Source organism: Podarcis liolepis (assembly GCF_965112155.1).
Source record: "Podarcis liolepis genome assembly, chromosome: 9".
Classification (NCBI taxonomy): Eukaryota; Metazoa; Chordata; class Lepidosauria; order Squamata; family Lacertidae; genus Podarcis; species Podarcis liolepis.
In genome coordinates this window covers 3518984-3536209 of record NC_139564.1, presented here as the reverse complement: position 1 = coordinate 3536209, position 17226 = coordinate 3518984, and the positions used below count along the sequence as shown (strand labels likewise).

The window sequence follows — 17226 nt, the reverse complement described above, 5'->3', positions numbered from 1 at the left end:
TCCTTTCCAGACTTTTTAACATATAAGTAATCAAAGGGACAAACTAGAAACCAGATCTATCTGTTCTAACATTGCTAGGTAGATACACACAGTTAATCTATTGAAACGTACACAGACTGAATTCTTCCACACTTTATTTCAGTACCCAACTAAGCCTTTGCATGTGTAAAACAATGGCTCTTTTCCAGCCTCGGTATAGCAGGATTGACAAAGTGGCATAGATTGCAGATAATCAGTTATTTCATCCACTTTTGAATAGGATTCCTTTTGCAGATGCACCGTTTTAGGTCGTGGCAATAAACATCACGCCAACAACTATAAATATGCGCACAGCCCCTTTTGATGATGACACAGTTGGTTGTATCTGGTTTTGCAGGACCTTTATTTGCTGGAAGATTATAATCCCAGTAGCTGAAAAGGAGAGGAGAAACTACTCAGTCTGAATACTTACTTTATTCTGTACCTACTAGAATGAAATGCTTGCCTATCCTCCACACACTTACTCATTATTTTTGCAGTAACCCAGCAAGTTATTCAGAGAAGAATTCTCTTTAGGTCTAGAGCACTCCCCTGCCTCTCTGCCCTACCCTGTAGTCAGAGCTTACAGACTTTCTGCACTACCACCAACACCAGATGAGTCTCATTTTATTCCCTGTATCAAGAAGCTTGTAATGATTGATTTTTTTAATGTTTTGATATATGTTGTGAGCTGCCCAGAGTGGTTGGGGGAAACTAGCAGATGGGTGGGGTATTATTATTATTATTATTATTATTATTATTATTATTTGATTGGAAGGCAAATCATGTGCTAGCCTGCAGAAACACGTACATCCAACCAGCACTTATTGTGCTTTCCTTAGGAAAATAAGGGGGGAAATATTCTTGCAGGCAAACCCTATAAATTAATAAATGGTAGGATTTTGATTATTTGGAGTGTTGAAGGGAAGATTGCAGGCCAGTGGAAAAATACAAGCTAAACCTCCTTTCCAAGGCAGTGCCTCACCTGTGACAAAGTTGCACGGTGTGATGGCCTGGGACTTGGGCTCGGACTCGGAACCAGAGGAGTCTCAATCCGCACTGGATCCTTTACCTCAGGCGGCATCTGAACCTAGTCTGGGGCATGATTCTGAAGAGTCCCAGTTTGCACAGGTTCCCCTGCAACAAGCACCAGCTGGGTCAAGTCAGGGCCTGAGCCTGCCCTGACTCCAGATGCTGGAATGACGTTGTTGCCTTCAGCTGGGCCATCACTCACAGCTGGTCCACTACCAGTTGGGTCAGGAGAGGCTGAGGCAGTCCTGGGGTCCATTAACCCACCGAAATCTCCCGAGATGCGGAGACTGAGAGAAGGAGAGGCCTTCAGGCGAGACAGGGAGGTGAGTCACCGGGGATCAGGACCGGCTGTTACCCTGACAAAGATAAAAGGCTGTTGGACCCCGCCCCAGGTTGTGGGGGCAACATTGCTGTTTGCTAGAACCTGCCTGAGACCCTGGGCCTGACCTTGCCTGGTTTCCTGCCTTGTGTCCTGCCTTGGCTCTGTCGGACTGACTCCTCGTGGAACCCTTGGATTCGGACCGGACCTGAACCGTGTTGCTCGGGTTACCCCTGGGCCCACAGCACACACAGCTTACAGAGAGGGCAATCCTAATCTTAATCAGGTCCACCAAGCAATTTGATAGTAGCATTTTCCAGTCTTTGTCTTTTGTCCATTCAGAGAACAAAGCAGGAGAAGACAGAGAGGGAACAGGGGTTGTGGGAGGGCTGTCTACCATTGGCAAGTGCCACAGCTCAGTAGCAGAGCATCTGATTTGAAAGCAGAAAGTCATTTTATGACTTACTAAATGTGTGCTCTATGTTTGTGCTAGGGAAGTTGGGAAGAACCTTTGAAAGTGGGATACTTTGGAGTACACTGGAAAGAGGACATTTTTAAGGGTTTACAGCCGACATTTCCACACTTTTATTTGCTGCATCTTTTGCTATCTCAAATCTCTGCTGGGGTTCTCTCATCAAAGAGTACTCACCCCACACTTGGGTCTTGGCTTCCAGGATTCCCAACACACAGAGTGTGGGCTGCCTTTGCATCTGGGAAGCTTGAAAAGCAATTGATTTGGTGCACCCCAGGTCCCTTCCCTCTGGACTGCTGGAGGAAGTGGAAGAGCGGTGGCAGCAACGGCCAGAGAACAAATCCCACTGGTTGTGCTGCAGGGTTGTTGTGTTGCAGCTGGGCAACAAAGGTGGTGTGAGAGGCTCATTTAATCACACCTTTCCTGCCCGTGGATTTTGTACTTTTCGATTTTAACCATGTGCATTTTAAAAAATGTTTTGTAAACCACTTTGAAGCTCTCTGGAAACTAATTGGAATATAAATTAAATCATCATAATAAATAGCAATATAAGCACATATATATCTTGGCTCTCTTCAAATACTACTTGGTTATGAAAGTTCCCAGGTGATGAGGAATCTAGACTTACAGTTTGTTGATTCTAAACGATCTATCATAGCAATGCCATTCTGAGCCTACCATCGAAACTCCAATAAAATAGTCGGTCGGTTTGTTCTTCACTCTGGATACAGCAAAGGCCTACAACACAGAAAAGAAGAAATTCTAGTTTTCCTCTTAAAACTTTCCACATAATGCCCCTTCCCCAGGAAGACAAAGTAGACTATATATTGTTCTGTGTGTAGCAGTAGCTCACTGTGGCAGGATTTATCATAAACTACAGTATACACAGCCGTTCAAATACCTGAATGCAGCCATCTTGACTCAAACGTAGGGAGCTCACTACATCACTGGAAACTCTGCAAAGTCAGTGTGTGCTTATGGAGAAAACCTTCCACCAAGGGCGGAGACTGCAAGCACAATGATGTGTCTTTTTCTTCTCTGTGTTGCTGTGAGGCTCGCTCTTGTATGATAGGGCTGCCATAAGTTTGAATTTTCCCAGACATTACCAGGATTTCAAAGGTAGAATAGAGATCCCATGGGGAATTTCTGAAATGTGGCGCTATGCCCTGGATCTTAGGCAAGTCAATTGAAAAAAATCGTCATTGTTTTTTACATTTTTTTTTTTTTTTTGTAGCTGAAACTGACACAATGGCTGCTACATTGGCAGACCCTGTGCTCATAAAACCTTAAAATCTGCCAGTTGGTGTTCAGGTGAATAAGAGGGGTAAAGGGTGCTTTTGTGGATGCAAATGTTTATGAGATTCCTTTGGGGAAAATGCAATGGCCAGATTGATGACCAGAACAAGTTCCCCTTAGGAACCCACCATACCCTGGGCCTCTCTCTCTCTTTTATTATTATTGAAGATTTTCTTAGACAAACAGATTCTTAAAATACATGCAATACCAACAAAATAACATTCACTATGTTATAAAGATGATAAAGAATATAAATGGAAAAAGAAAAGAATGGAAAAGAACAGAAGAAAGAAAAAACAAAGAGAAAGAAGAAGAATGAAAGTGTGAATAAAGGCAAAGACATAATGATATCCACTGTTTGAGTCAGCAAAGAAAAGAAACTTCCGACCCTAGCTAATGTACTAATTTACAATTAAACTATTATTTACACAGTTGTGCGAAGTTGTTTTTCGTTAACTTAATTTAACTTTATCTAACAAATACTTTCTATTGCATGGCTCATTCAATAGCTGCCAGAAAGCATCTGAGGCCTTTCTCAATGTCCCCCACCCCCGAGAGGTTAGGAGGATTGCAAAAAGAGAAGGGGCCTTTTCTGTGGTGGCTCCCCAATTATGGAATGTTCTTCCCAGAGAGGCTTCCCTGGTGCCATCATTACATGCCTTTAGGCAAAGGGCAAAGCCATTCGTCTTAATTAATCTATGGCCTGTAGAAGTGTGGGGGAGAGGACTGTTATTATGATCATTATTTTATTATCAGGCTGTCTGTTAGTATACTTTATTATTATTTCATTGTGTTTCTATCTCCGATATTCTATAATGTGTTTTTGATGTTGTACACCACCCTGGACCCTTTTGATAAAGGAGTATTTTGATAAATGGAATAAATAAATAAATACTAATACTAATATGCCACCTTTTCCTCCAAAAGAGCTCAAGGTGCTGCGTGACCTTCTCGTCTCCCCATTTGTCCTCACGACAGTCCCGTGGGGTAAGGTGGGATGAAAGGCAGTCCTGACCAGCAAGCTTCATGGCAGAGTGGGGATTCAAATGGTTTCCCAGATCTCATTATTCCTGGTCTCTCCATACAATTGTATTGTGAACTTGAGTACTTGAAAAGAGGTCTCTGACTCTTGCTCATGGAGCAGAGGAGCAGGAAGCCATAATGTTCCCACTTACACATGATGGCAAGTTACCCAGAGGATCAGGATGGAGCAGCATCCTGCTGTGATGGGTCAATACTACCTCTTATATATGATATGTATATATAATGCCAGAGGTGCAGCAAAACATGCCTGTCCCTTACCAGTCTCTACAACCACAGCAGACGCTGAAATCTACCCCCAAAGTCACACTCCTCCATTGTCCCTGAAGAATTTATTGCATGATCTGCTCACCTCCTCCTCATTATTTTCAACACATAACAATTTTGTATTGTATTTCATGCTGTTGCAGAGTTGTATGCACTGTTTCCAAGTCCTTGGGGTGGCAATGAAGTCAAATGTATATAGGGCTCCATGCCAAACAATCCATTCCTCATCTAACTTGCGGTGAATGTCATCTTTGAGCAATGACCAGAATGTGAGAGGAATAAAAAGAGAGAAAGGACAAGTGAGGTTGTAGTAGAAGCCAGGTTGTAGGACTCTGCAGAGTTTAAAACACTGATATTAGGGGGAACCTTGGGAACAGCTTGGGTGGGGGAACCACCCCCACTGAAGAAAATCTAGCATTGTCCTCAAAGACCCACTAGGACCCACTGGCTACGCACTTAAAGGATAAAGTTGCTCAACTTCAGAGTGCATTTGTTTCTCCAAATGTTGCATCTCCAGTTGAAGAACCCAGTGGCTCTAGAGAGGATGTTTAGTGGGATCAGTTTCACCTTATGCAATTAGCTGATATGGAGAAGGTACTGGGAGCAATGCCTCCAGCCCCATGGCCCCTCAACTCCAATCCCTCCTGGCTTATCAAATCTATCAGAGGGGGCTGACTGGTTGGGTCCAGATTGTGGTTAATGCTTTGCTCCAGGGGGGGGGGTGGTCCCTGCAGCATTGAAAGAAGCAGTGGTGTGACCACCGCTAAAGAAAGCAGCTCTGGACCCTTTGGATTGGAACAGCTATGGGCCGTTGCCAATGTTCCCTTCTGGGGGAAGGTAGAGGAGAGGGTCACTAGCCAGCTTTCTAACAGATTTGGGTCAACAGCCCAAAGTCCGAGACACAGACTGAAAGGTGCAAGGGAGCTCCACCAGGTCTCCTGTGAAATTTGACCTTGCTGTAGCCAATTCCTTCCAGACAGTTTCAGAACCGTTTTTGAGTACAGAGTAATATACCAAAAAAACACACAAAGCCCTAGAATGACCCACTATTTGAACAGTAGGAAAGAAAAGATAGGAAACAAAAGTTGTACTACTGACATGATGGGAAAGAAAATACTTTTTTCTTATTTCACAGGCTCCTCTGTCCTTCCGCAGGATGAATTCCCTTAGCATAGAAAGGAGGACATGTGGGGACTGGTCATTGATTCATGAGTCAGGCACAGTATTTGGCCTGCAGGACAAGTGCCTCAACAGACAACTGTGTCCTCCAAATCAGCCTCCTGATTTCATCATGCTAATACACCCACTTGTTCCTCAAAGGGCTATGGGATTAACCAGACATCCGTACTACTACTACTACAAATAATAATTTATTTATACCCCACCCATCTGGCTAGGTTTCCACTGAAATGGAGCTTTGCCCAGAAAGGCTCAACAACATGGCCTCTTTGACTGTATCCATATTATTTATAATCCTGTACATAATAGAGAACTTGTACATTGTACACAGAGAACTTGTGACTTTCCCTATGTTGCTGGTTCTAAAAAATGTTGGGAGCCTCCATGAGGACATTCTTCTTGAGACCGTCACCCTGCAATTTCACAGGGAAGAGCCCTAGTGGGCCAGAGCTAGTATGCTCATCCCTACAGCCCTCTGTGCATGTGCTCACTTAAAACACCTTAAGAGAGCTACCCATTCTCTGTTTCCAGCTGTGCTAATCTGACTGGTATTCCAAAACGGGATTGGCACCAGAATGTGCCATTCTAGCCTGTAATGGAAAAGAGAAGTCCGTCCCAATGGTTCTGAAATCGCCTATTGCCTCAAAGGTTCTGGCACCTTGACCTTGACCGATAAAAGTGGTTTCTGAGTAACTTACTAATAGCCTGCTGCAGTTCACTGATTTTCTTTCTCTCTTCGGCTATTGCCATAGATACATTCTCAGCTTTCTTGAATTTTGTGATATCTAAGAGAGTTGCAACAATTGAATTTGGGAAGAATCTCAAACAGTCATGCACAGATACTGAGCAGCCATGTTTCTCAAAATATAATATTTACCTTTCATATATAGGAGCCTAGGAAGTTGTCTTATACAGAATCAGACCATTCATTAATCTAGATGAGAATTGTCTATGCTGACTAGCAATGGCTCTCCAGGGCTTCTGAAAGAGGTCATTCCCACCTCTGCCTGGAGATACTGAAAATTGAACCCAGGGCCTTTTTTAGCACAACAACAACAATGGCATTTGCACATCTACTGAGCTGCAGTCCTTTCCTGGAGCTTCTGGATAGCTCAGTCAGTAGAGCATGAGACTCTTAATCTCAGGGTACCCCCATTGGGTGAAAGATTCTTGCACTGCATGGGGTTGAGCTAGAAGACCCTTGTGATCCCTTCCAACTCTGCAACTCCAAAACGTGGGTTAATCGGCCTCATATAACCAATGTGCTTAACTCTAAATAATGCATTAAGGTGTTCAAGCCATAGAGTATGCTGTCCTGCTAGACTCAGCTACATTGGGAAGAAATAGGTAATCAAGCCTATTGTTTTTCCCCAGGCTACTTGAGAAGCTCAGTATGTGGTGAGGTTTGATCTGGTTGCTCAAGCTCAAGCTTTTGAGTTCCTGTACCAATACTCTAGGAAATTCCTCCACATTGTTGCTAAGCTACGTTTTCCTGGTGTGATCTGATTGCTCAAGCTCAGCCACATGCTCCTCATGAGCCACTCTTGAGTTCTTGTTCCAATACTCTAGGATATTCCTCCACATTGTTGCTAAGCTAAGTTTCCCTGCCCTGCACCTTTTCTGAAGCACATGGCTCTGACCTTTGAAGAGTTTGTAAGCAAAGCATTCTTTAACTTACCAAGTGTGTGTTCTCGTTTGCTGGGGGAAGAGGGAAACTTTGGAACTCACTTGGAAGAGCCTATTTCAAAGGTCTAGCAGCCTATACTTTCATGCTGACATTTGCTGCATATTTTGTGATTGTAAATCTCTGCTGGGTTCTCTCACCAATGGGTACTTGCCCCAAACTTGGCGATTGGAATTCAGAAATTTTCTTTCTTATATCAATATATTTTTCCACCAACACAGCACACACACACACCATGCTTATGGAGAAGTTGAGAATAGAATGAGCTTGAGGCAACCCACCCATTCCTCTTCGACTTCCCTGAACCGAGTAATGAGAAGAAATGGTGGGCTGTGGAAGGAGTTGCTGCGCAGACAAAAAGTAACATATGACTTACCATCTGCCTGAAAAAGATCCGGATAGTTGACTTCTACCATTTTTAGAATCTTTGTCGTTCCTTCTTCAAATATGGCTCTCCTTCGCACTTCCTTAACATCTAAAGGTGATGATGGGGAAAGTTGTTCATTGCATGTGGGAGAATAACTTTTCTTCCCCCAGCACCCCTTTGGAAGGGATTAAGTTGTATTAGGAATGCGACTTCTGTGGTATAAATTCCAGTTTACAATGTACAAAATTTGTAAAGGTAAAATTTCTCCACCAGGTGGACCCATTTTTCAGCCACAAGATTTTGTTTAGAGTCCTTAACCCAATATCTTCATTATATATCTCATTTCCCATCCAGGTCTTTAGGGAATTGCTTAGAAAATCTATAAAGCAGAAGCAGCAGGAAGTCATAGGGATACAATACTATGTGAGTTTCCTGGGGAAAGAATTTCCGAGTAAAGAAGCCTTTACTGCTATGGCCGCTCCTGGTAGGGACTTTTGAGGGAAAAGAATTTGTGAGGACATTTTCCCCATCAGGTTCATGTAGAAGAAAGTAGTGTAGGAAAGGAAGGGCAAACCTTTTTTGACCCGGCAGGCCAGATCCATCTCTCTTCCCAACCCCAAGGGCTAACTTCGAAAGGTGGTTGGTTGGGACAACTCACTTGTAAATCATCTGATGACATGACATGAGTGGTTGACACCTGTCAAAGTTGTTAATGAGCTGAATACTGGGGACAAATGTGTAGTGAAAGTGATCATCCCAGGGGTTATGGAGTAGAATAAAACAGTGGCTCATGACCGAAGAAGGCCCCAATGTCTTTTTTGAGAGCAGTAATGCTTTTTCTGTGTGGAATGTATGAGAAGCAGATGTACTGACAAAGCCTTAGTTGAGCTAAGAGAGTGCATCAGTGTGTAGAAGGCACAAGATTTGTTACTCCATGTGGCCAGCAATGATGAGTGACCTCTGTGAATCTCCTGATAAGGCTTGGAATCATATTAACCACCTGAAACACTGCGAAAGTGTTTTGTGCAGGTGATTACTCCGTGACCTGCCATTTGCGAGCTTTTCTGTTCTAGTTTACCCACACACATTTTGTACAGCTCTGATCACTTTCTTCCCAGGGGAAGTTCAGGTCATTTCCATTTCCCAGATTCATTTTCTGTTTGGATTTTCTGCTGCTGTGTTCAAAGCAAATCTTTCCAAACAGATCTTAGCCATTTGAATTCTGTAGGGGTCATCTCCCACTTAGTGGGACTCTTTAAGAACCCCATTTTCAAAATACTGCTGTGCATTGTTTTGAAGGCACCTGACCACAAACATGTATACTCAATTCACACATACCCTTGACCTGCCCCCACATTATTATTATTATTATTATTATTATTATTATTATTATTATTATTATTATTATTTACTTATTGCTCTCATGGTATCTTGTAGGGCTATCCTTGTTCCCATGAGATCTTGCAAGTTCATCCCAGTAAGCAACTCTGAGAACATAAAGGTCTTTCTGTGCCAAGAAAACCTGGTACTTGAAAGCTCTCTGCCTTGAGAACAATTATTTGTGGGGTTTCAATCAAGTGGTGTTTGACCACATAACGTTGGTAATAATATTAAGTTTTCCAATTTAATAATCCAATAAGAATAACAGTAAAATATTTCAAATTACAATACAATCAAAAAAGGCTAAATATATTGCCAAATTATATATCTTTGGGTGACTTCCCATGCTCTGAATTTTGTGGAGTGCTAATCTAATATCACATTGCATTTCTTAATTAGTCAATAAACCATTCCGATATTAATCCTTCACTTAATTTTCATTTATGTTTACAACCACTGGTCTGTTCAAACTTTCGTCTTCATAGTTCTGTGTGAAATATTTTCCCTTGTTGTTATCCACATTCCAGCAATTCCATTTTTGATTTCTGCCAGCAGGAGCCATAATACAACACATCCCAGACAAAAAGATACATTAGCTCCTGGCAGCCATCCGGAAATCCCCTCTGTAGTCTTGCACCATCTTCCAACATGCTGGTACCTCTGCAAAAACAAAGTAGCTCCAATCCAGAATTTTTTTATTCCTTCCACTGAGGGAACAGCGGTAGTGTTCTTTCAAACCCACTTACATATTTCAAACTGTTGCCTTTCGGGGGAGGTTTACCAGGTAAAACTGCAAATACATATATATCAAAAGAGAATAAAAAAGGCTCACCTCCCCCTGGGGCTATACAATTAATCCATCAATTAATTCAACAAGTGGGTCAGTCCTTTGTACTGTTGTTTCTGCTCCTCAGTGATCTTTAGTTTCATTTCTGCTCACGGCGGTATTTTAACTGCGTCATTGTCCGTCATTAATCGCCTGGAGATATCCAGAACTCTCCTCTTGGTCTCCTTCCAGCTGTTGATGAGGTGATGCCTCCACACTAAAACGATAGCTCCATCAGGAATTCCTTTCATCTTTCCCTTAATGATCATTGCCAGAATCATAGTCAAAATATCATACAGTCCGTTTCGTAATTGAGATAGTGTCCACTTACATATTTGAAGCCATTGTGTTTTGGTGACGATGAAAAGTCTTTCCCCAGATCAAATCCTTCTCAGTAGCTGATTAAATTTGCAAATTATTTTATCTCCACTGGTTCAGGGCATGCCTATTAGTTAAGTCCGAATTTTTATATTAAAAAAAGGTGTCCTCTGCTCCTGCCATTGTCTTTGGAGAGTTGCTACAACCGTGCTGTGTACACCCAGCACCCCTTGCCCCCTCTTCCTTCTGGACGGGCAGCAGGTATTGGACAATCTGCGGGTGGAATGCCCCCAACCCGGGGTTGGGGGGATTGGGAGGATAATTACTCCCATATTATCCTCTATTACCAGCACAAAAGGGCTGTGGTGTAATTGGCACAGCTGATTGCCATGGCAGACAAACAGGAAGTGCTTGACCACACTAGTGAAACTGCACTAGTTAATTGTGCCCAAGATGTGATTGTACTGTACCAGCAAAGCCACTTTCAGCCCAGCTCTGCATTCCCATGAGATCTTGTGAGAGCATTCTGGAGCCCCTTAAGCAATTCTGAGAGTTTAAAAGCTCTTTTTGTGCCAGGAAAACTGGGTGTTTTCATTTTTTTGCCAATTAATGTTTATTAATTTTCCAATTTTTTAATAGGTTAACAACAAAGTAATTCAAATTAAACACACACACACACGACTTTCTGTCCCGCTTTAGAGATGCTTCTTTGCTCCTTTGCTGCTCACAGTAAAGTGCTTTAAAAAATTTAAAATTCTAATACTTTCCCATCCATTCTCTATTTCAACCGGCTGTACATGTTCAAATCCTGCTTAGACTTTTATTGAACTATTTCCCCAATTGATCAAATAGAATTGCTCTTCCTTTATCAATCAATACAGCTTGTTCATCATGCCTTTATGCCTTCATGACATTTTAATTGATAATAATAATGATGATGTGATCTGCTTTAGCCCTAGCATTCTATTCAAGTTTTACAACCCTCACAAACATTGGGGGAAATCTCCTGGTCGACCTTGTTATTTAGTTTCTTTTTCACAAAACAGACCTACACTCTCTACTTTCCCCGGCTTAATGCATTCTGCTCCCATCATTCACTCCTTGGTATGCAGCTCACTAACCCCAACAAACCTTGATTTTATCCTAGGGTTGTCATGTTTTAAAAAATTGGATTTATTTATTTTTTGTCAAAGCTATTGGGCTACATACACATACACACACAATTGTGATTTTGAGCTGTTTTTAAGGAAATACACCAACACCCACACCAGACAAGCATTTCGTGTGTCCAGATTTTCCTGGACAATTTAGCAATTTCCACCTGGACACTGTTTCCGATGGCCAAATCCCAGCTATGTTGGGGAAATTCTGGATGTATGGCAACCCTGTTTTATCTATTCTCTAGTCCCCATTAACCCTGTCCATGCCAAATGCTGGAGTGAGAATGAACTTTATACCTGTGAAATGTACAAATCGCTTCTACCCTTCATATTGCCTGATTCATTCTTGTTTACAAACTACCTCCAATTTTTAATATATCAGCTACATAAAACTCAGAACTGCTTCTTTCTCTCTCTCCAATTAGGTGTTGAAAAACATTATTCTCCCACACCAAGCACCGAAGAGCCTCCAGTTCTGTTATACAGCTCTCTTTAAGCAAAAAGAGTCTTTGACAGGGTCTCTTATCTTTAATCTGCTAGCATCTGTTTGACCCCCATGGCACTGCCCAGATCCAATACTGAATACGGAGGCAAGAATTGAACTTGTACTTGTGAATCTTTACCATGTTATAATACATTCCCCCACCAGCCCAGCCCACCCCTACCCCATTATGCCGCCAAAAACATTACCACCACCCTCTGTCCTTTGTGTCGCCAGACTCAGTCTCCTTTTTCTTTGCATACCCACAGCTTATTGTTCACGACTGCTTCTCCTTCTCTGTCTGGGTGCTTTAATTAACAAAGATAGCATCCTTATTCCGCACAGATGGTTTATCACACTCGACTGTATACCCAGTTATAATCTATCTGCTCCTTTGCACATTCTTTTCCACAGGTCGGGGTAGGTCTGGAGAAGTCCCTCGTAATCCTTTGCAATAACACAACTCCACTCATTCCCTTTAATTGAGCAACTTGGCGAACGCATCCAACATAGTTAATTTGAGTTTTAAACCCTTTCTTCTGGAATCCTTAGAATTCCAATGCTCGGGGGTGGGGGAGCAGCTATAGAAAACCCCTGCAATTAAAATGACTTGAAACATTGTCTGCCCCTTCCTTCTTGAAGGGGCTCGTCTTCGCAGGGATAACATCTTTATGAAAGGGGAATCTGAAGCGTGACACAGTTGTAGAATGAGGCTGTCTTTGTTAAACTCCTTCCATTCAGTGGCAATCCATGTTTTAATTCTTGCCATAAGCAGTCTTTATGCAATTTGGCTCAGACGTTCTGCTGCCAAGAATCTCAAGGTTGCCCATCGGAGTCTGTTTCGCAAAAGAGGAGATCATATTTCCAAAGTCCTGTCTCTTCCTCCCCTCCATTCATTCCAAACCACAGTCAATGTTGCCAAACAGGAGAGATTCCCCTACTAAACCATTTACAGTTTTTCCTGAGAGCTCCTCCTGCTCTCCACAACCAATCCTCCTTCAGCACTGCAAGTTGTGAATCTGTATAGCCTCCTCACTCCACACTGCAAGTTGTAAACTGCATCAAGTCAATTAGAGGCGAGTTCTTCTCCCAGCAAACTCCCCTCCTTCGCAGTCTCAATGCAGTTCACAAAGCAGTTCAAATCTTCACACACCCAGTCTTAGCTCACAGACTTCCAGCCTCATAAATCTCCTTTAACAAACCTTACTTGAAGTGTCTTGAAGAGAGGGTAGATTTTAAACCTTGGAGACATATATACTAGTAAAAACAAAATAATACCTCTCTTTTATCCATTTTCTACTGTGGCAGGGATTTTCAACTGAGCCTTGTTCCTTCCATTTCATCTTGTACAGAGCACTCCTTCAGTTTTCAATCCAATATTCCGAATTGCAAAGGTGCCTGGTCCTTACAGCGGATGGACACGAAGGCTTCCTCATCTCGACAAGGAGATCCAGACCCAGAGTCCCCTCCCCCACCCACCTGACACTTGGAAGAGGGTCTGTGGGTACTCCAGCCTCCTGATACCCTTGGGAGTTGAAGAAAGCATTCCAGCCTTGCGAAGCTCTCCTTCCCCTTTCCTGAGTCTCTCTCACTAACAGGAGAGCTGCCGCCATCTCGCAGACCAGAAAAGGAAACCAATTGTGTGTGGGATTTCAACTATCTGCCCAAGGTGGATCATACTGTACCTGCAAAGCCACTTTCAGCCCCGACTTTACCTGCCCCACAGGTGAAGTCATATGAGATCAGCTATAGGGCAGGTGGGCTTGGCTTGGCTGACCAGGGTCGGGTTTACCCCACTCTCACAGTCCAGATTTGTCAAGAAAGGAACAGCTGAATGCACATATTTACGCTGGGCCATGAACATTAGGAAGGTTTTCTACAGGCTCCCAAAAGCAGCAGTCTGGCCCCCAACCTGCTTCATCCGTGAGGTAGTGTAGCTGCTTTGGGTACTTCTCAGATTTGAGGACCCTAGGCTGCAACAGATGGTAGAGGTTGCAGTGTGCTCATCCAAGGAAGGGGTTAATTGCCTGAGTACAAAGGAGCAAGGCACATTCCAGAAGAACTCCCAGGGGGAGGGACAGAACTTTCAGGAGACAAACCCAGCACAGATAGAGCTAGCAAATCTCCCGTTTCTTTACTGTGCTATAGACAGAGACCTGAAAGAAAGTGTGGCTATGAATTTCAGATGAGAATGCTTCCTCTCTTCCAACGAAGGAGAAAGGAACAGGGGAATGGGAAATAGGATGGAAGGCTACGAATGTGGGCCCAGGAAATTATGTTGCCTTACAAACCAGTTAAAAGTCTTACATGTTTATCTCACCAACTGAAATCAGGGGGTGAAAGGGCTTAGTAGAGACCAGAACCTATCCTTTCCTTTTAAAGGTCTCCACTGAAAGGAAGCAAGCAAGAGTGAATTGTAATTCTGCCCATTACCCTTTTTATATTTTCCTAGAAGACTGGAACTTACACAGATAGGTCAGCATTGCTGCCGCTATAATGGAGCCCATCAGAAGCACTGTGCCAACATACAGAGAATATGAAGATTCGAAGAATTTTTTCATACGTTGCTTGAAAGGTGCTCGTTTTCCTTGATGGACAGGGAGAGAGAAAATTCTGCTTTAGCCATGAACAGACAACATCCCAGTGCCACCCCAGTCAGGAAATTTTCCCATATACTCTGGCAACCCATCTAGATCAACACATGGCAATCAGCTTCCTAAACCCTTGGTGGGGGATTGCTCCACTGTGAAATGCCAGGGGGCCAGACCCTTGGAAGGTTAAGTGGATGAAGGAACCTGGCATGGAAGTATTGCTTCTTGAAGATACTTTTCTGCCCATGTTCCCTGTCTGGAGGCCTCAGGAGCATGAAGAGACATCACCTGGGACTAGAAGGATCTTGGTCTGACCCAGCAAGCTCTTGCTGTGTTCTCATAGAATAATAGACTAAGGCGGAAGGGACTACGAGGGTCATCTAGTCCAACCCCCTACAATGCATGAATCTTTCCCGAATGTGGGTCTCAAACCCATGACCCTGAGATTAAGTCTTCCACTCTGCCCACTAAGCATAATGTTCTTATAGTGAAAGGTAGAGCTGAGGAGAGACTTCACGTCGAAACCTTTGATCCTCAGCTATGTTCCCACAGAATCATAGACTTGTAGAGGCATAATGGACCATGAGGGTCATCCAGTCCAACACCCTGCAATGCATGAATCTCTTCCCAGGGTGGGGCTCAAATCCACCACCCTGAGATTAAGTGCCCCACTCTACCACGAAGCTTAATGTTCTTGTAGCAAAAGGTAGAGCTGAGAAGAGACTTCATGTCAAGACCTTTGATCCTCAACTAGCAGAGTGTCTGTTACCCTGGCCTGGAACAAGAACACAGCATACTCATGGGAAGATTGGGGTTGTGGAGTTCCGTCTGGCTGCCCTCCATCAAGTAAGTGGAAGGGGCTGCCGTAGTGGATGGGTTGTAGTGAGGGTGAGGGCACATCAAGGAGAGCTTTCAGTTCAAGCTGGGGCTGTTCACTGCCAGCAGCAGATGGTGGACACAAGCTCAAGTTCATTGCTCCTCAGTTGGACTTGGTGGATCCCCTGGACATATAGAAAATGCTTGTCCTCACTCTGGTCCACCCCATCATAACTTTCCTTTACTGTTCCCTCCTCCTCCATGTGCTAATGAGCATACAGACCTGGTGCTTTTCTTGCTCGTTTTGCTGTTCTTTTTTTAGCTTTCACTAGCTCCATACCTATATAAAGACAGCATGAGCATAGTAATATGATGTGATATATGATATGATCAAGATAGAAATAAACATAGAGCAACAGCCTGAAATATCTCAGCTCTGTCAAGTGTCTACAGTACAATGTACTGGAGGGAACATATCAAGTCAGCAGATCTCTGTGTTCCTGTGAAGAGAAAATAGTAACTGAAGGGATTTACTTGGTAGCTTTTTAGGAGCCACTGAACTGGTTTCTTTTTTTATTCACAACCTGTGAGAGTATAAAGTAGACAGTGAAGTCAATGCCTTATTTAAAAGCAGAGTCACAATGGGCAATTCATAGGCAGTGTTGCTATGGAGACCCTCTCCCAGTTAATGTAATTGATAGAGTGAATTACTGTAACACTGCACTTACCTGCATTTCTTATCCCTCTGATCTACCTCTCTACAACCCCGCTCCTGAATATCATCATCATCATCATCATCATCATCATCATCAACATAATTTTATTTGTATGCCACCTTTCCACAGTTAAAAAACAATGCTCAAGGTGGCTTACAACATAACAAGATTTACATAATTACAAAAGTCCTAAACAATACATAAACCACACCAAAAAAATACACAACCAAATGGAAAACAATTTCCACATTAATCAAAATCTAAAGCTAAGAATACAGCATTAATGTCACAGTTTAAAATGCCATAGGTAAAAAATAACAGGATTTTTTAAAAACCATCAAAACCCCAAAAACGGAGACCTCTCTGACCACCACCAGCAGCAGTCCTTTATGGAGCCTCTCAGGCCCTGCCCTAGGCCAGGTGGTGAGTGACAGGACTGGGGCCCTCAGGCGCTCAGCAGGAGAGTCTATCATGTCTATAGAATGCTGCAGGTATCTGTTAAAGTGTACAGTGGACGCTTGGGTTGCAAAAGTGATCTTTGCAACCCGCAGCGTTTGCAACCCGCTTCTACACACGCACGGGTTGCAATTCTGCACTTCTGTGCATTCACAAAGCACAATTTAGTGCTTCTGTGCATGCGCAACCGCCGAAACCCGGAAGTAACCCATTCCAGTACTTCTGGGATTCGGTGGTCTGTAACCCAAAAAAACGCAACCTGAAGCGGCTGTAACCCGAGGTATGACTGTAGTGTGGTTCTCATTAACACAATACATTCTTTAGTCTTTAAGCTGCCAAAATAAAATGTATTGTTTTTAGTGCACAAAGACTAATAAGGAAACTCTGGAGATGTTTTTATACTGCTAATTCCTTCATACTCAACCATGTTTTTTTTTAAGCAGTTAAGCAATCACTGTTGTGTGTGTGTGAGAGAGAGAGAGAGAGAGAAAGAGAAAGAGAGCAAGAGGGAGACAGAGTGAGTACAGTCATATCTTGGTTGTCAAACTTAATCTCTTCCAGGAGTCTGTTCAACTCCCGGAATAATAATAAAATAATAATAATAATAATAATAATAATAATAATAATAATAATAATAATAATTTATTTATACCCCACCCATCTGGCTGGGTTTCCCCAGCCACTCTGGGTGGCTTCCAACAAAATATTAAAATACAATGGTCTGTTAAACATTAAAAGCTTCCCTAAATAGGGTTGCCTTCAGATGTCGTCTAAAAATCTGGTAGTTGTTTTTCAATTTGACATCTG

General features: G+C 42.9%; 1 protein-coding gene across 2 annotated transcripts; it reads right to left on the bottom strand.

Annotated features, from left to right (window-relative positions):
- Positions 1-117: 117 nt before the first annotated feature.
- Positions 118-15873, bottom strand: LOC310685934 (uncharacterized protein). 2 transcript variants are annotated; one of them, XM_083459075.1, is made up of 8 exons: positions 15782-15870; positions 15531-15587; positions 14308-14427; positions 7685-7783; positions 6323-6409; positions 4531-4694; positions 2470-2579; positions 118-411 (listed from the first exon to the last, which is right to left on the bottom strand). In XM_083459075.1, the coding sequence occupies exons 2-8, from the start codon at positions 15583-15585 to the stop codon at positions 237-239; spliced, it is 810 nt and encodes a 269-aa protein (XP_083315201.1). In that variant the 5' UTR covers positions 15586-15587; positions 15782-15870; the 3' UTR covers positions 118-236. The 2 variants fall into 2 exon arrangements, 1 of the variants encoding a protein (XP_083315201.1); XR_014515609.1 differs by lacking the exon at positions 15531-15587 and having other exon boundaries at positions 15782-15873.
- Positions 15874-17226: the final 1353 nt, after the last annotated feature.